Genomic DNA, 26,782 nt, shown 5'->3' on the forward strand with positions numbered 1-26,782 from the left:
GAATATGATTTTACCTCCCTTAGCCTCAATTTCATCTTTAAAAGGACGGTGACAGGACGCCTGGGTGGCTCAGTCGGTTAAGCGTCTGCCTTCGGCTCAGGTCATGATCCCAGGGTCCTGGGATCGAGTCCCGCATCGGGCTCCCTGCTCCGCGGGGAGCCTGCTTCTCCCTCTGCCTCTGTCTCTCTCTCTGTCTCTCATGAATAAATAAATAAAATCTTTAAAAAAAAAAAAAGGACGGTGACAAAAGAACTTCTCCTATAAGATTATTGCAAAGGAAAATAAGATACAGATACATAATAGATGATGCATATGTATATATGCATATATATGTTCATATGTAATATATAATCTATTTTTATTTATACTTTATATTCACTTTAAACAGTGCCTGGCATACATCTAAATCAATAACGTTCAGTAGGATTATCAAATTTGCTGTTGTTTTGTAGTTTCTGTTTAACTTTTCACATCTGCAGGCCTTGTCTTCCCTGCTATCTACCTTTAAGCCCCCCGAGGGCTGGAAAGCAGTCTTATATTTTGTGGTGGTGAAATGTGCTTTGCTGTCCCCATCTTTTGGGTGTTCACCCCTCCTGTTTTCAGTCCTAGTTTAGTGGCAGGTGAACCAGGTCTGGCCAATCATCTTGCCAGAGGGAAGGTATGTGACTCAAGCTTGGATATGCAAGTCCTCACCAGAAAAAGGCTTACTGGTAGCTGGGATGACTGTCTTTAAGGCCGTGAAAACCTGGAACACTGGGAGTGGCCATCTTTGCCTCCTCCGGGGAGATCCTGGCTGAGAATTGGAACATCGAGGAACACAGAGCCAAAAGATATAGAAATATGGCCCCTGAGGACATTGTTTGAGTTTCTAGATTGAATCTTGCCTCAGAGGAGTACTCTTTGGATCTTCTGATTTTATGAGGAAAAGATTGAGGAAATAGATTCTGTCTTTATTTAAATTGGTCTGTATTGCATTTGCTCCCAAATTATACTGTCTAATATATATTTTTCAAATCAACTTGGTATATGTGATCCTCTTTGATGCCACTGACCTTATATAAGCCCCTGTACATAGAAGACAACCATATATATATTTATTGCATGTATGAATGAGGAAAAAAAATTTTAAAACTCTCAAAATTCATGAGCCCATTAATTAAATCTCCTGCGCATTATCATACCATCCTAGGCAATTCAAGTTCAATTTAAAAATGTCTTGATAAAGGAACAAATTATTTTTTTAAACATTTATTTATTTGAGAGAGAGACAGAGAGAGAGGAAGGGGCAGAGGGAGAGGGAGAGAGAATCTTAAGCAGACTCCTCGCTGAGTGGGGAGCTTTACAGGGGGCTGGATCCCAGGACCCTGAGATCATGACCTGAGCAGAAACCAAGAGTCAGATCCTTAATGGATTGCACCACCCAGACGCCCCAGGAACAAATTCTTTTGTAGAGAAACACATGATGTAGCCCTGAGGATCTTGCTGGATGAATTAGTTTGCCAGAAAAACGGCTTGGGGAGACCAGAGATTTAGCATGGGAAGAACTGAGTTTCTCTTAGCATAACTAATTTCACGGTCAGCTCAGTTCCTTAACCTCCTTTGGCACCATTTTTCATGCACAAAATGGGAAAAATAGTTATTTACCTTACAGGGGTGTTGTTAGGCTCAAAGGAGCTCATTGATATGTGAGCTAAGAATGACACAAATATTTTTTGTTAATTTTTTTTCCTCAGATACACCTATTTCAATAGGTGGTGAACACTCACCTGACAAATCATGAGCCTAAACGTGTTTAAAATGTTTTTTTCTAGTCAAATGCACAACAGAAGGCACATTTTCAGAAGTATATATGTAAACATATGCTATTATTTCTGCGTCTGGGGTGTGACTTATGGGGAAATACTCAGTTTCGTCTTCTGTAAAAGGAAGGATTCCACCACCACGTTATCCCCAAGAGCCCTTTAGTTTTGCCATCTCAGGACTCCAGAGGACAGAATCAGTGCTCTGCTTAAGACAAGGGTCCTGGCAGGCCCTTGGGCCATCCCTGCAGCTCAGTACCTGTGAGCCGCCACTCCCTGGGGTGTTTTTGGTGGGCGTGGCGACAAGCACTTGCTCCGGGGCTTTCCTTGAATCTTGCTCTAGTCCCCACATTTTAACAGTGTAGCTCAGCAGTCTCCCAGCTATTCCCTCAAGGGTGCTTTATGAGATCCGGTTTCAATTCCCTGGTGGGTAGCTCTCAGGTCCTCTTACAATTCCCTCGAGCTCAGCGTGTGTGCGGGAGGGACAGAGCCAGGGAGAGATCGAGTGAGGGGACGAGGCTCCCGGGCTCCAGTTACCCGCTGAAGGGCCCCCGCCCCGTGCCGCCGAGTGAGCGGCGGGACCGGGGAGCGTCGCGGCCCCTTTAAGAGCCGGGCCCAGGCCGGCCCGGGGGCCGCGGGAGCCTAGAGCGCTGCGCGCCGCCGAGGAGTTGGGATCCGGCGCAAAAGTTTCCTCCCAACTCCGGCCCCGCGCGCTGCCGCCGCCGCCGCCGCCCACTCCAGCCCGGGGCCTGGGGCCGGCCCGGCCGCCGCCGCCGCCAGGGCAGGGCCAGGGCCGGGCCAGGGGGCAGGGCCAGGGCCGGAGCCGGGCCGGCAGTTTCGCTTTGGCGGGCTCGGAGCAGCCGCCTCGTCCGGGCCCGAGCAGGAGCCCGAGCCGGAGCAGGAGGAGCCCGGCCGCGGTGCCGCCGCGTCCCCGGTCACCAGCTACCTGGGAGGTAGCCCTTCGAGTTGCCGCCCCCTCCCCCGATTGCCGCCCGCCGCGGGGCCGCCGACGCTGGGAGGAGGGGCGCCGCCGCGAGCCCCGGGCCCTGAGGGGACGCCGGGGAGAAGCGCCCGGGGGCTCCGGACCCGCCCGCACCGGGCGTACCCCGGCATTAGGGGCTGTGCCCGTGGGGCCGGACACCTGTTCGGCCGGGCACGGCGTGGGCACCGGGGGCCAGGATGAAAGTGACCGTGTGCTTCGGCAGGACAGGCATCGTGGTGCCCTGCAAGGAGGGCCAGCTGCGCGTCCGGGAGCTCACGCAGCAGGCGCTGCAGCGGTACTTGAAGACCCGGGAGAAGGTGAGCGCGCTGGCGGGGGGGTGAGGGTGGGGGCGCGGCTGCGGGGCGGGCTACCAGCGAGCGCACCGAGGCCGAGGCACCTGCCAGAGGCCCCAGGACCGGGTGGCGACGCCCAAGGGACGCAGAGCGCCCAGGAGACTTCATTCGGCGCTACCTGTGCTCGCAACTTTTGTTTATTTGCTAATGTAAGTGACCTGGATGTCTGGGCGTTTGTGGGCCTTGCTTCTCAGGGGGTGATAGGAGGAAACGCTTCATGGGAGTCAGTTGGTGGCTGCTACAGATGCACAATCTGGTGCCCTAATCCAAGCCCCCTGCCTCTGAATCTGGTTTTCAACAAGTTCCCAGGTGATTGGGATGACCATTGAAATTTGAGAAGCACTGCTTTAGAAGGTGTTTGAGAGAACGGTTAAGGGAGTAGTTGAAGGTGCTGCTTACTTCAGGTGTGAGTTTTGACCAGAACTATGGCCCGCCCCACTTCTGTTCCTTGGAGTTAGAAAGTTGATTGGTGCTAGTAACAGACACTCGGAAGTTAGAACTGATGGGGCCCTTGGGGTTGAAATCTTGTGAGCAATTCTCCATCAGTGACTGGGGCGGGAACTTAGGTGGAAGGATGCTGTTTGCTTACACTAACCAGTCTACATTTTGAGTGTCTTTAGTTTAACGCCGCATATTCTATGAGTATTTACTAGTGTGTGCACTGTGTCAGACCCTTCGTGACTGTTGACTAGATTGTTCCCAGCCCTGTCCCTGAAATCAGAAACAAGTAAAAGTTAAGTGACTGTTACTTTTAAGTGTGCATGCAGTGCATCTTCAGAAGGCCTGGGTAGACATTAGAATTCATAATGGGTGTTTGGGTAACATACTGGGACTCCGTGTTTTCTTTGATGGGATCTTTAAATGAAGGCATTGAAGAGCACCTTTTTCTTTTTTTGAATCTTCAAATGGAACATCATACCTCAAATCCTCCTCAAAAAGGACAGGCCATAAACTCTTGTGTTAGAGGTCAGTGGCTCTCTTAATATTTGTTCTCATGCTGTGAGAACTGTAGACATGGCCTATAAAACTATATGAGTATCTACTCCATTTTTCCCCATTGTTACAATAGTGTATGCTGTTTTGTATAGTGTAATTCAGTTAAAAACTGAGATTTGCACAAGTAACCAATTCTCCTTGGAACTATATTTCCCTCACTTTTGAAAGTAAGCTAAGGTTAATAGCAACAACATTATTCAGACAAATTATTAAAGTAAATGTCATTGAAGGAATATCTTAATGAGATGATACTTATTTTTTACTAACTCAATATTAAAAATAATTTATGCTCTATCTTGTATATTTAGAAGTTTAAATTATGTGGAGCTGCCCAAGTAATAAAAGTAAGCTACATACTTATAAATAACATGCAGGGGACTAGATGAAATTTAGTGTATTGTAATTTGATCTTAAAAGGTGTTAAAAAGCTATTGATATTCTGTACTGAAAGCATAATTTATAATATCACAGAACCTATAATTGTATTGATCAGTTTACTGTTATTACCAGATATTACATTTTTCTGTGTTTACATTTATATATTAGCGAATGTGACATTTAAAGGTCACCTGCCATTTATAAATTCTCCCTCCCTTCTTTGGCTTTTAAAATCTCAATTTAATAAGTGGCAAGTGATATTTTCTCTTTCCCAAATCTCTTTCTCCCATAGTTTCATTTTAAAGAGTATTGTAATCATAACAAGGCTTAACTAATATTAAATGGTATTCCTAATGGAACTAAAATGTCAAGAAATAATCTGTCAAATTCCATGCTTTCATCCATTGAATTTAGAAAATAATGGGAAAAAACCAGAAATGTCAAAATTCAATTTGAAAGGCAACTTGTCATAAATTCACTTTCTTTAAATCAGTGAAAGAGATGTAAAAGGCTTGCTTCCCTGGACAGCAAGGTTTTTAGCCCTGCACTCAGAAATCAAAACATAACAATAACATGAATCGTGCTTACTCCATGCAGGCGCTGTTGTAGGAACTTTACTGCATAAGTAAAATGACCTCATGAGGCAGGTACTAATATTTTCTTTTTACAGATGTGGAAAAAAAAAGAGACACAGAGGTATGAGTGCTGTGTGGTAGAACTGAACCCAGGAACTGAGTCCTTACTCATAGTCCCTGCACAGCCCAGTAGGTTATTATTCAGTGGAATTTATCCATCTTATTTATTTTTTACAGTTTGTTTTAAAAAGACCATTCTATCTACAAACTGCTGTACTAACGTATCAACCTGAAGATGGCAATTTTGTTTCTTGCAGAGAGTTGTGACATGCACAAGTTTCTCTTGATTGTATCTTATATAGTATAGGTCTACATGTAATGGGGAGAAGTCTAAATTCTGAGCCTAATATTGCAGGATTTGCAAACCAAGTATGAAAAACATTTCTTAGTTTGATTACGAATGGAAAAATGGGCCAAATCTCTTAGATATTCAGGTCGAGAGTGCTATAAAGAAACAAATTTGGAGGGAACATGAATGTAAATTAAGCCCATTTCTTTTTGGGCCTTGAATCATTTAGATGGGAGAAAGGCAGATTTTAAAATTGAGGATAGAGTTGAGGGGTCTCTAGTTTGGAGGGTAAGTGAAGCCCAAGGAGGCCATTCTGGATTCTGTGGACAGCATCAGAGAAGTATTCACCCTCTGCTGAGAAGAAACAAAGACAACTGGTATTTGGGGAATGTGGGGAACCAGCTGAATCAGCATCAGATAAGGCCAGAAGTAGGTAAGATGCTGAAGACACTGCAGGAACTTTTGGGAGGGCTTTAATTATGTTCTGAAATCTGGGACTTTGAGTTTTCTGCCACCTCCCCCTCCCCGCCGTTCAATGAATTTTACCGGGAAGATGGAATTGACCAAGGGGCAAGAATTATGGGGTTGCTTGCCTTTGGATCCTGGTAGTTTATCAGTGTCCGAAGCTCTAAATCTAATTTGCTTAAGTAGTTAGTGGAGAGGAGATTGTCTTCTTAAGTAGTCAAGGTGGGGATCATTGGGTAACTAGTTAAATTTATCATCAAAATTATGTGTCACAGGTGAACAGTAATTGAGCCATATCCTGCAGGGGCTCTCAACCCTGGCTGATCATTAGTTACCTCTAATTTATCATTTAACATTTTAAATAATACAAATGCCTACATCCCTTTCTCCAGGATTCTAATTCAGTGGGTTGGAGTGGAGCCTGGGCATTGGTGTTTTAAAAAGGTGATTTTAATGCCCAGCCAGGGCTGAGAACTACTGATCAATTACCTAAATCATTTGGTATCACTGAACTCATTTGATTTTAAACTCTTTTGATGGCAGATACTGTATTTTAGACCTCTCCAGACCAACCTGTCATTAGCAATCGTCCCTCTTACCATGAATGAATTCTCACAGCAGGTGTTCAAATAATTTATTAAATTGAACATTCATTTATTTATATATATATATTTCATACACACACACACAAACACACACTAGATGAGGTCAAAGTGAATAAGGGAAAGGCTTGTTTAGTAATGAGAATATATAGTGTGTGGAGTCGAAATGAATGAGATAATACGAATATTGAATTCATGGGATAGTGGGTATGCTGGAATTTTAAGCAGATTTGTGGATTTGACTGTGTGAGAATACTTTTTTTTTTGAAGAAACATTTGATAGACTTGCCTAAATGAATCTCTTCTGTGTTCAGAGATTTTGAATAATTTGTTTTACCGTTGAGACTGGCTTCCCAAATCTGAGCAAGATAAGAGTAATAATTCCATTTTCTGATAAATTGTGGGGTCAGCATCTAAAAATTTGTACAGCAACAAGAATCTGGCATGCAGTTGTATGGGCCTAACCTGGAGGAATAGGCTAGAAATCCTAAATTCTTGAAGTCTTCAGTTTTTGATGTCTTGTTTCCAGATTTTAAGGTTCCTGTATACATAAGCTAGGACCAGACTGGATTCCCGAAATGCTTTTCAATTTATTGGACACGGACTTACTTCAGTGCTACATTTTCTATTCAGTCCTCTCCTAGTGTGTGGATAAGACTGACTCACCACCAGCAGGGCACATGCTGCTAGCTTGGTTTTGGTTCTGCTACTTGACTTGCATAGAAGAGTCTCTGAGTTTGCAGATGCAGGGCTAGTGGGGCCTCCTGTGACCCACAGACATGTTTTTTCAGTTCTGCTCAGTATCACTTTTTTTTTAAATTTTAAAAGATTTTATTTATTTATTTGTCAGAGAGAGGGAGAGAGAGCAGAGCAGGGGGAATGGTAGGCAGAGGGAGATGCATGTTCCCCACTGAGCTAGGAGCCTGACGTGGGACTCGATCCCAGAATTCTGGGATCGTGACCTGAGTCAGAGGTAGCTGCTTAACCCACTGAGCCACCCAGATGTCCCAAAGTATCACATTTTAAAAAAAAGATTTTTATTTATTTATTTGAGAGACAGAGATAGCGAGAGAGAGCACGAGTGAGGAGGAGAGGGAGAAGCAGTCTCCCCAGTGAGCAAGGAGCCCGATGTGGGACTTGATCCCAGGACCCTGGGATCATGACCTGAGCTGAAGGCAGACGCTTGACTGATTGAGCCACCCAGGTGCCCCTCAGTATCACATTTTGACTTAGTTGCCATGTTTAAATATTCTGAGACTTCATGCAAAGATCCAGAGTTATTTGGCGGGGGGTGGAACAAATCAGAATCTCTGACAGTACTGGGCTTTACTTTCCCACCTCCCAACCATCAGTTGCAGATGAGACATCTGCTCTCCATTCCATTATTGCCTCACCAACAGTATGTTACTACCTCAGACTTAACTTTTTACTCTGTTATTTCCTTATTTATGGTCCATTGTTGTTCTTTGGCTTGCTGTAGTCATTTGGGTTTGTGGTCCCTGGACCTTCTCTTCCCCATTACACCCCTTTCTCTTTCCTCCTATACCTCTCTCTGTCCCCCACACCTCACCTCTCTGTCCCCTCCCCCACACCTCCCTGTTGCACCCCCCCATGCCCCTTTCTCTCTCTCACCCACCACCCCAACGCTTCCCCCCTCCTGTGACCTACATATAGCATTTGCTGACCGGGGTTGGGGCTGCTGTTTCATTCCTCTGAGCTAAGTTAATTGCCTCATGTGCAATTGGGAGTCACAGCGCTGGATTTGTAGTTTGGAGACTGCTCAAGTGGCTTAGTTAACCAAGTATTTATCCTCATTCCCAGAGCATTCTGTGTCATAGATCCTCTTTGAGGAAGTTGGGCAAATGATCATGTCAGATTTTCATGAGACTATGTTTTCTGAAGAGATTGGTCATGAAAATCATCTGAGGTATCTATTAATAATGCAGAGCTTTGGGTCTCTCTTGGACAATGTAAAGCATTACAGTCCAGTAGAACTTTTTGTGATAATGGAAGTGTTCTGTGTCTCTATTTTCCAATAGGGTGGACTGTGGCCACTCATGGCTTTTAAGTACTTGAAATGTGGCTAGTGCAACTGAAGAATTGAATTTTAAATCTAAATTTATATGGTCACAAATGACTTAACCTAAATGGGCAGTTCAAGTCTAAGGCTCCTCTGATGATTTCTCTCAGCTGCTTTTGGAAACCACTGGTCTAAAGCTTAGATCCCAGGCAGCCCTTAATCTGACATTCTTACAGGTGTGGTTGTCCTGTTGAGAACTTTGCCAATCAGAAAGGGATCTTCATTTACCTTTTGGTATCCACAGGTGGAAGAGAGAGACTATAAAATCTTGAATCCTTCACCTAGACATCAGCAAAGTCCAGCTTAATTTTAAAGCAAGTTGAGGTCTGCTTCAGTTTGCCCCTTTGGTGCAACACCCTGGGGATGCACAACCTCTATTTTTGGTATTGGCAGATGGTGGGCCAACAAGGAGTGGTGAACAAAAGTCTGGATATTTTTAGTGAGATTTAAGATGCTTTTGGATGAGCTCATCCAGCATTATGGGCCCAAATATCATCTCTATAGCTCCAGGCCTGATCTCTCTGAGCTCTGAACTCTGTACGTAGCAATTTCCTTGACACCTTTACTTGGATGTTAGGTAGGTTATCTGACCCTTAGCAATCCCCAAACTGAACTCTTGATCCTCTTCTCCAAATCCACTCCTCCCACGGTCTTCCCATCTCATTAAATGGCAGTGTCATCCTTCTGGTTGTTCAGGCCAGAAATGCTTGTCACAATCTTTGATTACTCTTTTCCTTGGATGATTGACCTGCAATCAATCTGCCACTCAGTGGGACTCTACTCTCACAATACATTCAGAATCTAATTCTTCTTTCCAGCTTTTCTGTTAGTGTACTGGGGTTCATGGTATTTTTTAAAAAAGATTTTATTTGAGAGAGAGAGTGAAAGAGAGCACATGCGGGTGTGTGCATGAGAGCATGGAGGGAGGAGCAGAGAGAATCTCACACAGACCAATGGGGGGCTTGATCTCAGAATCCTGAGATCATGGCCTGAGCCATAATGAAGAGTCGGTCGCTTAGCTAACTGAGCCACCCAGGCGCCTCGGGGCTCATGGCATTTTTTGTTTTTGTTTTTTTCCCAGTGGGTTTTAGTTTCCCTGTTTCTACCCCACACTCCCACTGTAAGTCTTTTTTCTCAGCACTAGAGTGACATTTAAAATTCTAGTCAGGTCGTGTTATTCTTCTACTCAAGATCCTCTGTTGGCTCCCATCTCTTTCGGATGGCCTATAAGGTGCTACATGATCTGGGTATCTGTGCAAAAAAAAAAGTTAGTGTAGCAGGCCTGTGACTCCTATCTTTAGGTCTACTTACAAGGCTGGCCCTTGATTGGCATCCAGGAATTCAGATTTGTGGAGCGTTCCCACCGTTCCCTGAAAAGAATGGCTTATGCAAATGGCCTATTGTTTATGCAAACAGTATGGTTTATACTGAACACTTGCTCTTTTTCTGAGGTCTGGAATTTTTGTGCCTACTAGGCAGAGGGTCCCTATGTGACCAGCCCCCAGTGAAAACTGTGGATGCTGAGTCTCTGATGATCCTCACTGGTAGACAGCATTTCACAGGTGATGTCAAAACTTGTTCCTAGGCTGGGGGTGGGGGTGAGGGTCTACTGGAAGTGGATCCTTAGAAGCTCGTGCCTAGTTTCCTGCAAACTTTACCCTTGAGTCTTTTCCCTTTCTTGATTTTTGCTTTGTATCCTTTTACTGTGATACATCATAGTTGTGAGAATGACCGTATGCTGAGTCCTGTGAGTCATCTTGGTGAATCATTGAACCTGGGTGGTCTTGGGGACCCCGCATACCATCTCTTACCTTTCAGACCTCCTCCCCCCCCCCCCCCCCCACCGTGATCCTGTGCTGTTATTCCAACAATGCCAGGCAGGCTCCCACCTCATGAGCTGTTTTCTCTGCCTGAAATAGTCCCCTCCAGTTATCCACCTGTCTGGTTTCCTCGTCTTTTCCATCTTAAGATTGTTCTTCTCTCCATGAAACCTTCCTGATCACACTGTATAATTATAACCCCTCCAACCATCCTCTATATTGTTGTTTCCTGCCTTTTTTCCCCAGAAATCATCCCTTACTACCATACTGCTTGTTACAACTGTATTTACTGTCCGTCTCTCCCCACTGGAATGTTAGCTCAATAAAGGTGGGGATCTTTGTCAGTCTTGTTCATTCTTGACCCCCTAGGTCCTGTGAGTGCCTGGCACATAGTGGGGTGGTGATAAACTCTTCCCGAGTTAAACCTTCTTTTACTGTGTGTCCACTACCATCTGTTGCAGTTATGTCTTGCTCCAGTACAAACTATCCCACCATCTAGTAGCTTAAAATAACTCCAGATACCTGAAGAAGGCTCAGTGTGATGTTTTCTAGGTCTGGGATGTTCAAGATTGCACAAGTCTGGTGCCTCAGCTGGGGTGGCTTGAATAGCTGGGGGCTAATTGCCCTGGGGGCCTCTGTCTGGAGCCTTGGTTCTCGCTGTCGCTGGGTCCCTGGGTTCTCTCCCATGCAGTCTTAGCATTTGATCCTCTTCACCGTGGCCTCTTCCCATGGTCTCCAGGGCAGGGTTGCTAGACTTCTTAAATGGCAGCTCAGGTCTCCAAAGACTGCAGAAGTGGCCAGGTATTCTTAAGGCTTAGACCTGCCACTGGCATGATGTTTTCTTAAAAGTTTTTTTAAAAGATTTATTTGAGAGAGAGAAAGAGAGAATGAGCAGGAGGGCCAGAAGGAGAGGGAGAGATCATCTCAAGCGGACTCCATGCTGAGCACAGAGGGCTTCATCTCACAACGCTGAGATCGTGACCTGAGCCGAAACCAAGAGTTGGATGCTTAACCGACTGCGCCACCCAGGTGCCCCTATGCCACATTCTATTAATTAAAGCAAGTAACAGTCAAGCCCAGGGTGAAGGGAGAGGATTATACAAGGAGTTGAATAGCAGTAGATAGCTTTCTTCAGGAGGGGCTGCCAGTATAACAGGTCACATCCTTGGGGATACGAATATGTAGATTAATCAGTCACTATTTCTGGTTTTGATGAGTTTTACAGCCTCCTGGGGGAGGAGGCCTACATGTGAATAAGCCAGTTTTACTCTGGTGGTATGTTTCCTGGGCTACAGTATGGACCAAGAATGCTCTTTGAAACAGAAGACCCTGAAGCTGTGTTGAACGATGGTGAGGAATTTGCAAGGTGGAAAAGTGAGGTGAGGCATTCCAGGTGGAGGGAACAAAGTGAGTGGGCATCAGCTGGTTGAGGGAGTTGTGAAAAGTCAGGGCCCAGGGAGGAGCGGTGGTGCACAGAGTCACTTGGACCAGATTGTGACTGCCCTTGGGTGATACCCTAAGGGATTTTCATGGCTTCTTAATGTAGCTATCAGTTTTATTAGAAATATATTCATGTTTCACTCAATTTGCATGTCTAAAAGTATTTGCATGGATTTAAGAAATGGAGAAGATTTTGGAACATTAGATTTAAAAAATAGATATTTCTGTTAAGGCCTCATCCAACCCAGTTGGTTACCTTGGTTCTTACACCTTCCTCAGATAATCTGCTTTCAACAAGATTATGAAAATGTGGTAGCTTTGTTACTTTTCATTCCTTATTTTTTTTTAATATTTATTTTTTAAAAATATTTTTAAAGATTTTATTTAATTATTAGAGAGAGAGAGAGAGAGCACAAGGAGGAGGAGGGGCAGAAGGAGAGGGAGCCTGATGCAGGGCTTAATCCCAGGACCCCAGAATCAGGACCTGAGCTGAAGGCAGATGCTTGACTGACTGAGCCGCCCAGGCACCCCTTAAAGATTTTTATTTTTTAAATTTTAAGTAATTTAAGTAAATTTAAGTAAATTTTAAGTAATTTCTCCACCCAACGTGAGGCTTGAATTCATGACCCTGAGATCAAGAGTTGCACGTTCCACCGACTGAGCCAGCCAGGGGCCCCTCTTTCCTTATTTTTGATGATCTTTTAAAGCTCTGACTGCCCATGAACTTTCTAGGATTTTTTTTTTTTTTAGATTTTTTAATTTATTTATTTGAGAGAGAGAGAATGAGAGATAGAGAGCACGAGAGGGAAGAGGGTCAGAGGGAGAAGTAGACTCCCTGCTCAGCAGGGAGCCCGATGTGGGACTCGATCCCGGGACTCCAGGATCATGACCTGAGCCGAAGGCAGTTGCTTAACCAACTGAGCCACCCAGGCGCCCGAACTTTCTAGGATTTTTAAACCCATGTCTTTCTTCTAAGTCTTTGCAGGTGCTCCCTACAGTATTTTCATGTGTGCTGATGCATCAGGCTCTGGTTTTGCTCTCCATGGGATCTCCTCTCTTCTGTGGCTTCAGCTACCCCTAAATATACACCTCTACCCCTGAGCTTCCTTAGACCCCAAATCCACCAGCCTCTGGACTTCGCCACCTTGGTGTCCCACACACAGTTGAAGCCCAGCCTGCTCTCTGTAAATCTGCTGGTCACCACCATTCACCCAGATGTCTGATCCAGAATTGTGGGCATACTTTGTTCCTTGGTGACCTCTCCTCCCACCCTATGTCTAGTTGGTTCAAAAGTTTCTTTGGTTCCAAGTGTATCTCGTGCATCTGCCTCTACCCCAAAGCCATGCCATTGCTCATTTCTGCGGTGGGGGATTGCAGCAGGCTCTTGGCTGGCCTCTCTGCCTCTGCTAGCCCTGGACTCTTCCAAATCTTTTCCACTGAGGACCTTACAGCCACAAATCAGGTCATGTATGAACTGCTGCTGGGAATATTTAAACCGTTCTCTGCTGCTTTTAGGTGGAAAGGCAAACTTTGCTTACCTTTCCCTTTATGCCCTTCCGATTCCTACCTGCAGTTTTGTGTTCTTTCACACTTTCCCCACCCCATGGAAATCCTGCCCATCCTTCAGGATGAGTCTCCAGCTTCCTCTTCCCTAGGAATCTCCTCCCTGCCTGCCGCACCTCACCATCGCTCAGGGGGCCTCATTCTTGTGTTCTCAGAGCTCCCCATGCCTGTGCTTTTCTTTTGGAAACTGCATCTTACATTTTACTGTTCGGTAGTCAGAGGCTATTAACTTGATAGACAACACCCAGATGACAGTGGCTTATCACAGCAAAGGGTGCTCTTTCTGGGTGGGAGGTGCGCGCTCTGACACACACAGTCCCCTCTCCACTGTGTGCTTTGGGTTTGGGGTTTTCTGTAGATCTGCACTCTGCTGTCGGATGAATAAAGAGGGCAGGGAGGAGGCCACAGGACATCTGTGGCCTGGCCTGGAAGTGGCAGATACCACTTCTTACTAGCATTTCCCTGGAAAGACTAGCCGTGTACCCCATCTAGGTGCAGTGGGGTTAGGAAAGTAGTCCCCTTGGATAAGGGTGCGTGACTAGCCAGGCTCTGGCATGCACTGCGCTCACTCTGTCTCCTCACTGCACTGTGAACTATTCAAAACCAAGGAAGTTTTAAAAATTTTCCGATCCCTGTTTTTAGCATATACTTGACATCTAGTGTGCATACCATAAATACTTGTGAAATTATGTTAAATTTCACTGTGCTTCCTTTCATAAAAATGAGAATGACTTTGTATTCAACACAAAGTTTTGCAAGTTTGAAATCTTCAGATGTGGTGTTTTTTTTTTTTTTTTTTGTCTAAATGCAACTTTTCTCTTGATTGTCTTCAAATACCTCATCAAATCCACATTTACTGTAGACAGTAGTTTAGTGGTCCATTATATCTGCCATAATGATTGTCTTAAATAACAGCTTCAGATTCTGACAGGTTGACTCCTCAGATTGTTGAGACGGTGAGTGCTCTGTGGTTCTGGATTTTCAATGAAGGAATAACCTCTTTTTGCTTCATGAGGATTTGTGCAGTGCTCTTTCTTATATCTGAACAATGTTTGATTTTCAGTGTCTTACTCATTAATTTCATGTTGATTTTTAAAAATGAATCTGGATTATCTTAATTCGGATGAGTTCGTTTTCTGTGTTGAGGGGCTGTGTCTGAGGGGCTGCCAAATTGGGTTTGCCTCTCGTCTCTGGGCTCAGCCATTCTTTTGATTGCTGGACTCTAGCTTTTTGGATTGCAATGAGGTGGAATTTCAAGATACCAAAGACAGTCTGATTAAAAAGGGTTCACTCTCAATTTAGTTCCTATCAGATGCAGTGCCAAGTATCATCCAGATAAATACGCCCTGTACTCCTCTAGTCTTCTGCCTCAGGTTAGGTTATTAAGCTTGCTGGGGGGTCCTGGGCCCTGGAGGAGTTGTGGGGTGGGGGGGTGGGGTTCCGCTTGGTGATGGAGGCAGATAACAGGGGAGATGTCTGCAGCTCTTGGCTAAGCCCCTGTCAGCAAGACCTGAGAACCGTACGGACAGGGGAAATAATCAGACCCATTTTATTGCTTTGTTTGAGGCAGAAATTAAGGATTTTTTTTTAATTAAAAATGTTTTTTAGATTTTATTTATTTGAGAGAGAGAGAGAGAGAGAGAGAGAGCAAGCAGGGGGAACAGCAGAGGGAGAGGGAGAAGCAGACTCTCCACTGAGCAGGGAGCCCGATGCGGGACTCCATCCCAGGACCCTGGGATCATGACCTGAGCCGAAGGCAGACACTTAATTGACTGAGCCACCCAGGTGCCCCGAAATTAAGGATTTATGGGGAACTCGTAATAGACTTCTGATGCCTTTTTAGGGAGATTTAGGATTAGTTTTTTTTTTTAATCCATATTTTTATTTGTTTTTTAAATTGAAGCATAGTTGACACACAGTGTTACCTTAGTTTCAGGCGTACAACATAGTGATTGGACAAATCTATATGTTATGCTGTACTCACCACAAGAGTAGCGACCATCTGTTGCCACACAATGCTATTACAATACCATTGATGATATTCCCTGTGCTGTACCTTTCATCTCCCTGAGATTTAGGGTAAGTTTTGCTGGTATTCTTTTATAAAGACATGAAGCCTAGAAAGTGTGACAGGGGATATATAGATATAATTTATACTCCTTCCTCCTCATAGAGAGGTGGCCTGTTTTGAGGAAGGGATGCAGAGATGGTAGGGTTCCTGACTTAAGAATGATGGGAAATAATTACAGTCCCTTAACCCCATCTTCACATAAAAAGTATGTTGTCGGGGCGCCTGGGTGGCTCAGTTGGTTAAGCGACTGCCTTCGGCTCAGGTCATGATCCTGGAGTCCAGGGATCGAGTCCTGCATCGGGCTCCCTGCTCAGCAGGGGGTCTGCTTCTCCCTCTGACCCTCTTCCCTCTCGTGCTCTCTGTCTCTCATTCTCTCTCTCTCAAATAAATAAATAAAAAATCTTTAAAAAAAAAATATGTTGTCTATTCAGTGAGGCCTTAGGCCTCTAAGTAGTGGATGCTTTGCTATGGATTTCTATAATAATCTCTTATTTTGTAAAGATTTTATTTATTTGACAGAGAGAGACACAGTGAGAAAGGGAACACAAGCAGGGGGAGTGGGAGAGGGAGAAGCAGGCTTCCCGCGGAGCAGGGAGCCCGATGTGGGGCTTGATCCCAGGACCCCGGGATCATGACCTGAGCTGAAGGCAGACGCTTAATGACTGAGCCACCCAGGTGCCCCTGTCTATAATAATCTAAAGGTCACTTCAGTCACTTGAGAGAGGATTTAAACAATGATTTTGGGTCAAGCATTGTGTTTTGTGCTGGGGTTATAGAATAAAATAAGACATAGTCCCTGCCTCCATCAGGCTTATAGAATAAAAGGGTAGAGAGAACAATGTAGACAAACCGCGTAAGTGTGGTAGAGGGCCCTGGAGTGGTGGACAGAGGAAGTGACTGAGCTTGGCTTTGGTAGGAGCAAGGAGAGATGGGTAGTCATGCAGGCTGCATTTGGGGAGTGATAGCTGGGCAGGGTTTTGAAGGATGGGTGGACCTTTGCCAGAGCAGTAAGGGTGGGGAGAGGCATTGGAGGGAGGGGTGGGGAGGGTGATGGGAGGTGTGGGGAGGGAGGGGGAGGTATGAGAATGGGGGGAGGGTTGGTGGAGAGGAAGAGAGGAGCAGCCAGCCTGTGCCTGAGGTAAAGTGTTTTTTTTTTTCCCTGGGTCGGGAAGAGGATAGTGTTATGCAACATTTTCCGAGGAAGCATTCTGGGCAGGGTGGTGATACTGTTTGATCTGCTTTTTTGTATGGCTTACCCTGGAGGATGAAGACAAGGGGCTGAGGTTAGAGGTGGAGAACTGGTCCGGGTCCCTGCCATGAGAATGGAGGATAGACATATTGAAGCAAAGGACGAAATGGACTTTGAGATTTGGGGGGGACAAAGGGATCAGACTTGGAAGTTGATTCTGTATAGTAAAGGAAGTGTGGGTGGAAATGGGGAGAGGGAGCAGTCTGAATTTTGTGTTTCATTGAACACCTACCCTGTGTTCTAGGCACTGAGGCCTGGGGATACAAGGACCAGTAAGACATGATCTGTGCCCTCGGGAGCCCCACAGATAGGGGTAGGAGAGATGGGAGACTAAGGACAGATGAAAAGGTTGCTGGGGAGTGTTGTGGGCCTGGCTGAGATAAGTCATGTGTTCATAAAGATGCCAGTCTTTTGCATCACTTGCTTGGCATTACATTAGAGCCTTAATTCAAGAGTGGGATTTGAGGGCAGATATGGGAAAAATGTGGTGTCCAGAAATGAAAGTGGTCAGACTAGGTTGATGAGTATATAAACTATATTGGTGGCTTTCAGACTTCTGTGATAGAGATTCTCGGTGGCTGGAAGCCCTCTGACTGCCCCTCCAGACCAACTCTTGACCCTTCAGCAGCCTCCTCTGTGACCTAGGGGGCTGAGCAGTGTAGACTCTCTGGCTCTGGGGCTTCTGGTTGTCCTCAGCTATAGGGGGGGCCCCAGCAGGAGAAGGGAGGGTCGGCAACTCCCCTCTTGCCAGATCACTGTGGGGTAGCTACCTCTCTTCCCTGAAGGTTACACCTCCTGTCAGGCACCCCCTCCTCATGCTCCTCTCTCCACTGGATTGACATCCACTCCTTTCCCTGGCTCTTGGGTTCTGGATGATGGCAAGGGCTCACCACTGTTACGAGCACTATCCCTTCATGTTTTCCCTTAACTTGGTACAAACCTTTACGAATAGTTTATTAAACACCTAAGTGCCTAATTTGAGTGAACCATCTGTTTCCTGCCAGGACTTGGATTAACAAATACAGTAATAATAGATTTTCCTTCATGATCCTGTTTTCATAACCTATATATACAATTGAAATAGAAGTTTCCTGGGGACACTTAGCCTTACTATAAATGATGCCTCTACTTTTTTTTATTCTGTTATTTTATTTTTTAAAAGTAGTTAGGACATACTAATTTGATTTTACTACCCACTAATAGCTTAGGGCCCAGAGTTAGAGAACCGCTGAGGCTACCTGATGTTTAGGGGACCTGGAATTGGTCATCAGGTCAGGGGACTCTAGATATCCTTACAGCTCTAAAATCACGTTGTTCTTGAATTGAAATAAAGTGTGAGGCTGAAGGCAAATTCCTATGTCCAGTATGCATTACAAGGGTTTAAGTTATAATCTGTGGATTATAATGTTAAATTCCCTACATGGATAAGATTTGGATCTTGAGACTTGAGAATGGCCAGCAGGTAAGTTAAGGGTCCACATGGCTGGATAAAATCTAGAAGAAATCTGAAGAATTGTGTTTGTCATCCCATATATCTTCCATCAAGACATAGTAATAGTATTGGTAACTTTATATATTAGTTTTAGGATTACTTCCTTTTGTAGCAAAGAGTTGAGGAATTGTGAGATGGCAAGATAATACTCTTCTCTGTATTTAGAGACACATTTGTAGAGATTCAGTGGGCTTGAATTTTGACAGCAGTGTTAGATCAGAGACATTTTCCCAGAACCTTAAATAAAAAACAAAAAACAAAAAAACAAACTAAACGAAAAAACCCACAAAAAAACCTTGCAGTTCAGACATTTCCAGTAAAAAACTATTATTCATATAATTCTATAACATACATAATTATACATAATATGTAATATATAAATATATATGATTTATATATATATAAATATAAAAGTTTTGTTGTTGTTGCTGCAACAAGATTTGCATTTTAGAATTCTCCCCTTTTGTTCCACTTTTTGTCCGTGGGTGAGAAGGACTTCTTGGGAGTGTGAGGAGGGGTAGTGAGGAGTCCCTCCCTCTGTTGCTGTGCTAGTTTCTTAGGGCCGCCACGACAAAGTTCTGTGACCTGGATGGCTTCACACAACAGACCTTTATTTTTTTACATTCTGAAGGCTAGAGGCCCAAAATTAACATGTTGACAGGATCGTGCTCCTTTTGAAGCCTCTGAGAGAGGAGCCTTCCTTGCCTCTTTCAGCTTCTGGTCGCCCCAGATATTCCTTAGCTTGTGGCAGAGTAACTCCAGTCTCTGCCTCCATCTTTCCACACAATCTCTCTGTGTGTCTCTCTCTCTGTGTCTCTTCTCCTCTTGTAAGGGTACCAGTCAGACCTGATTAGGGCCCATCCTCATGACCTCCCTTGAAGTGATTACACCTATAGAGACTCCATTGCTAAATAATTGATCACATTCACAGGTACCAAGGGTTAGGACCTCAATACATCTTTTTGGGGGACACAGTCCAATTTATAACAATTGCTACGCAGTTTAAAGCCATTTTTTCAACTTTTACACTAAGAGACTTTGGGGAACTTCTATTGATTACCCATTGCCTTCCCTACAGTATTACTTTATTCCTCACATTTTTGTTCCAAAATGGTCCACACGTAACTTGCTGTTTTTTTTTTTTTTTTAAAGATTTTATTTATTTATTTGAGAGAGAGAATGAGATAGAGAGAGCATGAGAGGGGGGAGGGTCAGAGGGAGAAGCAGACTCCCTGCTGAACAGGGAGCCCGATGTGGGACTCGATCCCGGGACTCCAGGATCATGACCTGAGCCTAAGGCAGTTGCTTAACCCAACTGAGCCACCCAGGCGCCCCCGTAACTTGCTGTTTTATTGAAAAACAAAGGTCTCATGGTCTGCTATCACCCCCTACTACCCTTTCCACTTAAATATTCTGGTATCTGTGCTCTTGCTCTTTTCAGACTCTTCAGGTGACCTTTTTGAGACTCAGGTTTGTTCTAAATTTCATCTTGTCTCCTGTCCTTTGCGGGCTGGCTTCAACAAGCATTGATAAAAGCCCAGTGGCTTGTCTGAACTGCACTCACTAGTCAGCTGCTAATTCTGTTAGCCTGGGGAGGGCGGGAGAGGTATTTTTGAGCACCTGTTATGTGCCACATCACACAGTCCCTTTCCTTCGGGGCCTCACAAGCCAGGCAGGGAGACAGGTATACATAGTGAAAATGAAGAAATCCGCAAACAAATGCCAAATGAGTTCTCTGGGCATTCAGAAGGGAAAGAGCTCCCAGCGGGTTGGCATGGCCAAATGTGAAAAATGGGTAGAATTTAGATAACTGGAGGGAAAAGAAGGGCAAGTGTGTCCTATGGCAGAGACGAGGGAAATAGAAACATTGCAACAGTTCTCAAACTTCTTGGTCCCGACACCCCCTTTTCACTCTTACATTTTAGAGGACCCGAAAGACCTTTTAGGTGGATTATACCTATTTACCATATTAGAAATTAAAGCTGAGAAAACAAAAAGCATATCTAATTGATATAAAATAACAAAGAGACCATAACCAGTTAAGATCACTTGTTGCTATGAAAAAACATTTTTCAAAACAAAAGAAAAATTTAGTGAGAAAAGTGGCCCTGCAGAACATTTTTTGCAAACCTCTTTGATATTTGCTTATCAGATAGTTTCTCAAATCTGCTTTCTCATTCAGTCTGTTGCAGTTGGTTGTTTCGGTTGAAATATATGAAGAAAATCCTGCCTCGCATAGATATGCAGTTGGAAAAGGGAGGAGCATTTTAATAGCTTTTTCAGATAATTGTAGATATGCTTTCTGTATACTACATGCAAATTCAACACATGGTTTATTTTTATATTTCTTTCTTTCTCATTCATGTATTATATCACAATTTCTGGGGTTAGGAACCTGGACACAGCTTAACCCATCCCTCTTCTTAGGATCTCACCAGCTACTATCAAGGTGTCAACTAGGATGCATTCTCGGGAGTCTTGGCTGGAAAGACTCTGCTTCCAGGCTCACTCAGGTTTTTGGTAGAATTCCTCCCTGGAGGCCACCTTCCTCTCCTAGAGGTCACTTGCAGTTCCTTATCATGTGGCATTTTCCAGCATTTTCCATCCTGACTTATTACTTCATCAGACCAGCAAGCAGGATCTCTAAAGCACATTGGCCAACAGGACACATCTTCTATAACATAACATAATAATGGGATTATGATTATGAACATCAAAATTGTGGGATTCATGATTATAAACATCTTAGTGATGGTTTTCTTAAAGGTTAGTTGCAGTGTGGAGTCTGAAATTATACCAATGAAATTTTCATAGTGTCACATTATAGTTCATTGGTTTGTGTTTTACTCTGTTATCCATGCGTGAACTTTTAACATCCTATATTGTGGTTCACTGAGTTACGCCAGTCTTTCAGATGTTGACACGTTCCATTATACAAGTTCAAAAACCACATACGTTGATATTACCGTCAATTTCATCTAAAAGGTATATGTATTGGGAAATTATTTAGCTCATAATGGTGGATACAAGTTTTCTGAAATTTTAATTTCTGCTTTATTATGGGCAACAAATAACTGTCATTTATTTTGTATTAAGTGCCTTGGTTCACATCATTCCTTTTTGAGAAATATCCACCGAAAGCTCAAGTATGAATAACCATGGTTTGTCAGTCTTTCAAGTGAAAATGGTGCTCCGTGAAAAGAACCGTTAGTTCAGCTCAACTTAAGCGATGATAGGAGTGCTTTTCCCTGAGGTAACTACTGTATGGGAGTATACAGAAGTGCTTTATGTGTACTTTCTATTTCTTCACATACAATGTAAAGAAGATGTAAAATCAAGGGTTGACAATTAAATAAAATTTGTGTCACTTCATCAAAGTTAGATCGGCCCTTTTTTTTTTAAGTGCAAATGAGTGGCAGCGAAGATCAATAAATGACTAGTACAATTAACTGCTTTTTAAGGTATAATTATTATATAGTGTTATAGTAGTTTCAGGTGTATGATGTAGCGATTCAACAGTTGTACATGTTTTTCAGTGCTCATCACGATAAGCATGCTCTTAACCTCCTTATATCACCCATGCCCCAAGGTAGGCTCCCCTTTCGTTTGTCCCACCAGTTTGTTCTTTATATTTAAGAGTCTCTTTTTTCCCTTGGTTTGCTCATTTGTTTTGTTTCTTCAATTCCACACATGAGTGAAATCATATTGTAATTGTCTTTCTCTGACTTATTTCACTTAGCATGATACCCTCTAGATCCATCCATGTTGTTGTAGATGGCACAATCTCATTCTTTTTTATGACTGGGTAATACTGTGTGTGTGTGTGTGTGTGTGTGTGTGTAACCACATCTTATCCATTCATCTAAGCATAGACACTTGGGTTCCTTCCATATCTTGGCTATTGTAAATACTGCAGTAAACATAGGCGTGCACATACCTTTTTGAATTAGTTTTTTCGCTTTCTTTGGGTAAATATCTAGTAGTGGAATTATTGGATCATATGATAATTCTGTTTTTTGTTTTTTTTAGGAACACCCGTACCATTTTCCTCAGTGGCTACACCAGTTTTCATTCCCACCATCAGTGCACGAGGGTTCCTTTTTCCCCACACCCTTGCCAACACTTGTTATTTCTTTTTGATTTTAGCCATTCTGACAGGTATAAACAATTAGCTGCCTTGATTCAAGCAAAGGTACCAGCAGTTTTTTTTGTTTTTTGTTTTTTGTTTTTTTTTAGGGGGAGAAAGAGAGAGAGAGAGAGAATCTTAGGCAGGCTCCATCCTCAGAATGGAACCTGACGCAGGGCTTGATCTCACAACCCTGAGATTATGACCTGAGTCAAAATCAAAAGTCAGACAGTTAACCGACTGAGCCCCCCCAGGTGCTCCAAAGGTACCAGGAATTTTACACACCACTGTTTTCATCCAGCAGTACAAGTGTCAGTGTAATTATTCCAGTGATAAACCATGAGATTCCAAAAGGTTACTCAACATGTTGACTATTTTTTTTTTTTTTAAATTTTTTTTTTTTTTATTTTTTTTTTAAAGATTTTGTTTATTTATTTGAGACAGAGAGAATGAGAGAGAGCACATGAGAGGGGGGAGGGTCAGAGGGAGAAGCAGACTCCCTGCCGAGCAGGGAGCCCGATGCGGGACTCGATCCAGGGACTCCGGGATCATGACCTGAGCCGAAGGCAGTCACTTAACCAACTGAGCCACCCAGGCGCCCAACATGTTGACTATTTGAATGCCAGTGTTTATTGTCAGGCATTCACAGTAAAAAAAAAAAAAAAAAAAATCTTCAATCAGTATCAGCAGCAAATATTCATCTCATATGAAAGAAATAGCAGGTTCAGTCACATCTGGGGATTAATTCATTTATAAGGTGCAATTGCAAAGTACAGTTATGCAGCTGGGATATTAACTCAGTCTTCACATTTGCAGATAAATATTTAAGGAGTTATTGTATCATTGGGAAGTGCCACTGCCAGGATTTTTTTTTTTTTTTTAAACTGACTTATCCAGCAAGCATTCAGCAGTGTCCATTGAGCAGGGCTTCCTGAGTGTCTCCGTTGTTAGATGTGTTTCTCTAGCTAGTGCGGTACAGTAGCTTGCCCTATAAGGTGCATCAGTGGCTTTTTTGTTTCCAATTTGAAATGGTGTAATGATGTTTGGCTTTTAAAGTTCTCATCATGTCTGCATCTAAAAATAATCAGTGTATTTTCTTTTATATTTTTAGTGATGAATTTCAAAATGATGTTATGACTTACTATTGGAAAATATTCTGTTGCATAAGATACAATAAATTACTAATATCTATAAAAACTAGGAAAAGATAACTTTCATCATATTTTTGTCTATAGTTTTGCCCAGTTTTTTTTTTTTTTTTTAAGTAGATTCTTCCCTTCCATGAATCAGGCCCCTGGTGTATCAGTTTCATTTTTTAAAATTAAAAATTATTTTTTAGTATCTTTAGATGTTGAGAGTATAGCTGTGGATTGAGAAAGCAGGTTTTCTCATCCCCACCCCTTTTTTATATGTTGGCTTTTTAAAAATTGTAAAATATTCATAACATGATCCAGACTATTTTAACTGTTTTTTAATGTACAGCTCTGTGACGTCAAGTACATTCATGTTGTTGTGCGATCATCCTCACCATCCATCTCCAGAAATTTTCATCTTCCCTAACTGAAACTCTGTAAGTTTGTAAGGTGTTATTAAACAATAACCTCCCGTTTGCCTGGCCTTCAGTCCCTGATAATTACCATTCTACTTTCTGTCTCTATGGATTTGACTGCTGTAGGTACCTCATGTAAGGGAAATCATACAGTGTTTGTCTTTGTGACTGGCTTATTTCACTTAGCATAATATCTTTAAGGTTCATCCATGTTGTGGCATGTATCGGAATTTCCTTCCTTTTCAGGTTTGAATAATATATGTGTATACCACATCTTGTTTATTCATTCATCCTTTGATGGGCACGTGGGTTGCTTGCTTCCACCTTTTGGCTGTTGTGAGTAATATCCTCTGAACATAGGTGTACAAATATCTGTTTGGGTCCCTGCTTTCAGTTCTTTTGAGCATATACCCAGAAGTGAAATTGCGGAGTTACATGGTAATTCTTTTTTTTTTTTTTTTTAATTTAAGATTTTATTTATGTGAGAGGCAGAGAGAGAGTACAAGCAGGGCAGGGAAAAGCAGAGGGAGAGGGTGAGGGAGAAGCAGACTCCCCGCTGAACAGGGAAACTGACATGGGACTCTATCTCAGGACCCTGGGATCATGACCTGAGCCAAGGGCAGACACATAACGGACTGAGCCACCCAGGTGTCCCGTTATATGGCAGTTCTATGTTTAATTTTTTAAGGAACTGCCATACTGTTTTCCACAGTGGCTGCACAATTTTACATTCCTACAAGTAATGTACAAGGGTTCCCATTTCTCCACATCTCTGTCAACATTTGTTATTTATTTATTTAATAGTAGCCACCCTAATGAGTGTGAGATGTCTAATCTCCAATTTTAAACCAATGATCCATCTTATCCATACAAAAAAGTTATAAATCATTTTAGAATGAAATATTAAATTCTAAATTATAGTTTGTTATATTTGAACATTTAGAAGTTTCAAACTGAAGTTTGAAAATATTATTGTAAATTTGTGAAAGGACAAATAACATGTATAAATAAGCTTTTGGAATTACTTGGGAAAAGTTTTGGCCTTGTGAACCTCCTAAAAAGGTCTTGAGACCCCCGGGGGTTCATAGACCTCTCTTTGAGAACAGCTTGCTGAAGTATAGTGTTGGGAACATGTTCTCAGTGAATTTAGGCACTGTTTACTTGGGTGGGTAAAGCTATTTCTCTTGTCTACAAATCTATTTATTATTAACTTCAAACATTTTTTTTTCACAATCTATGCCCATGATTTTATTCTTTTTTAAAAAAGAAATAAATCAGTTGCCATGTAATTAATATTGGGAAGGAAGAATGTTTTGTCATCTAACTGGGAACCTCTTGGGATCTGGCAACAGAAGGTAGAAATGTACTTTTCTGATAGAAATACTTCATCTGTTCTTAATATTCTTTAGTATTAAAAACAATCTAAGGAGGATGGACATATCAGTCTTGAAATTAAGATTTCTCTGAAGTGGCAACTATAAAGCTTATTTAAAACATTTAAAATATATTGTGAGAATGCCAGCTGGCCTTTGGGGCATTTTTCTTTCGGGATGCTTGAATAGGAAAGCAGCAAAAGTCTCCAAGGGATTAGATGATGGCAAGAAATGGTAGAAATTTGATGAACAAAGACATTACAGCAAAAGTTAGGGACGTTAGTTCATATTTTAAAACCCAAATGTATCCCTATTTTAAATGACATACAAAAAAAAATCAACATTTAAATGAGAATATTTCTTTAATTTTTTAAGTGGTCATCCCCTGGCCATTGGGAGTAGTGGAGCTGAACTGGAGCTTCACCTGAGGTCAGGGGCAGCTTCACCTGTTTTGTTTTTTTGCTTTTACTGCCCAGTTTCCATGTTTAGGCTTTCCTGAAAAGAGCTTCTCCAGATATCATCAACTGTCTCGCTGTGTATAATTTATATCTTTTATATTTAAAAAAAAAAATCAAAGGTGGTGATCACTCATTTTATACAGTAGAACATTTTTTGCTATAATTTAGATGCTGTTTAAAAATCATAGTGCCTTTCTTTAAACTTTGATTCATGAGGAATAGATTGGTGCAGTACAAGTGTTTAAATAATATATACACATATGAATACCAGTATGAATACTCAGTGGTATTCATATGTGTATATATTATTTAACATATATACACATTCTGTTTTATGTGTAATCGACCAGTGCTCATCAGATGATGGACATCCTGTGACTGTTAATTGGAGAACGTGGACTGTGTACAAATGGAACATCCTGCATCCTTGTAGCCAGCAGTCTCAGGTGGCATGCCTGGCATTCTGGGTTATGGCCATGTGTTTAGATAATAGTTGCATAACAAGATGACTTAGTATTTGTCTTTGTAACTAAAAACTGTCTTGAGAGAAATTTTAGTTTTTTTCCCCTTTAGCTTTAACATCATGAGGAACAAATTGTGACCATTAAATTGTTCTATGCAGTGAAGATGAAAACTAATTGGGGAGAGGGGTAAGGACACAATAAGAAAACCACATGTTTGGACAAAAAGTGTGTGTGTGGGGTTGCTTAATGTGGGAATGCTTCCGTACACCTTGGGCCACTGGCTGCCTGCAGCCTCAGTGATCAGGATATCACACAGTGTCAGGATGGCATAAAACCAAAATCTTTTCCCTGCTTGTTTGCCATGCTGCCCCACATTTGGGCCTTGGAATATTGAGTTCAGATTTTTAAGTGTGTGATAAAATTTATAATGGGGCTACACGAGACTCAGAGTGGTGGTTCAGATGGTCATTGGACAGGAGGCTTGTCTGATGCTCGTGCTGATGGGATCAAAATATTGGCCCCCTTCTGAAAAGGTAAAGTCTGAAAGGGGTGAAGAGCCACAAAGTGTGTGTGGTAAAGCCATGAGCTCAGATACCAA

General features: G+C 42.8%; 1 protein-coding gene across 4 annotated transcripts in view; it reads left to right on the plus strand.

The window, feature by feature from the left end:
• The first annotated feature begins 2,937 nt into the window (after nt 1-2,937).
• PARD3B (par-3 family cell polarity regulator beta) overlaps nt 2,938-26,782 on the plus strand; it is a 996,466-nt gene continuing 972,621 nt past the window's right edge. For all 4 annotated transcript variants that reach the window (XM_044913701.1, XM_044913703.1, XM_021703002.2 and 1 more), the window contains exon 1: nt 2,938-3,098. In XM_044913701.1, the coding sequence (XP_044769636.1) occupies nt 2,979-3,098 (120 nt within the window). In that variant the 5' untranslated portion in view covers nt 2,938-2,978. The remainder of the gene's footprint in view (nt 3,099-26,782) is intronic.

The sequence above is a fragment of the Neomonachus schauinslandi genome, chromosome 3 (genome assembly GCF_002201575.2).
Source record: "Neomonachus schauinslandi chromosome 3, ASM220157v2, whole genome shotgun sequence".
NCBI classification, from domain to species: Eukaryota; Metazoa; Chordata; class Mammalia; order Carnivora; family Phocidae; genus Neomonachus; species Neomonachus schauinslandi.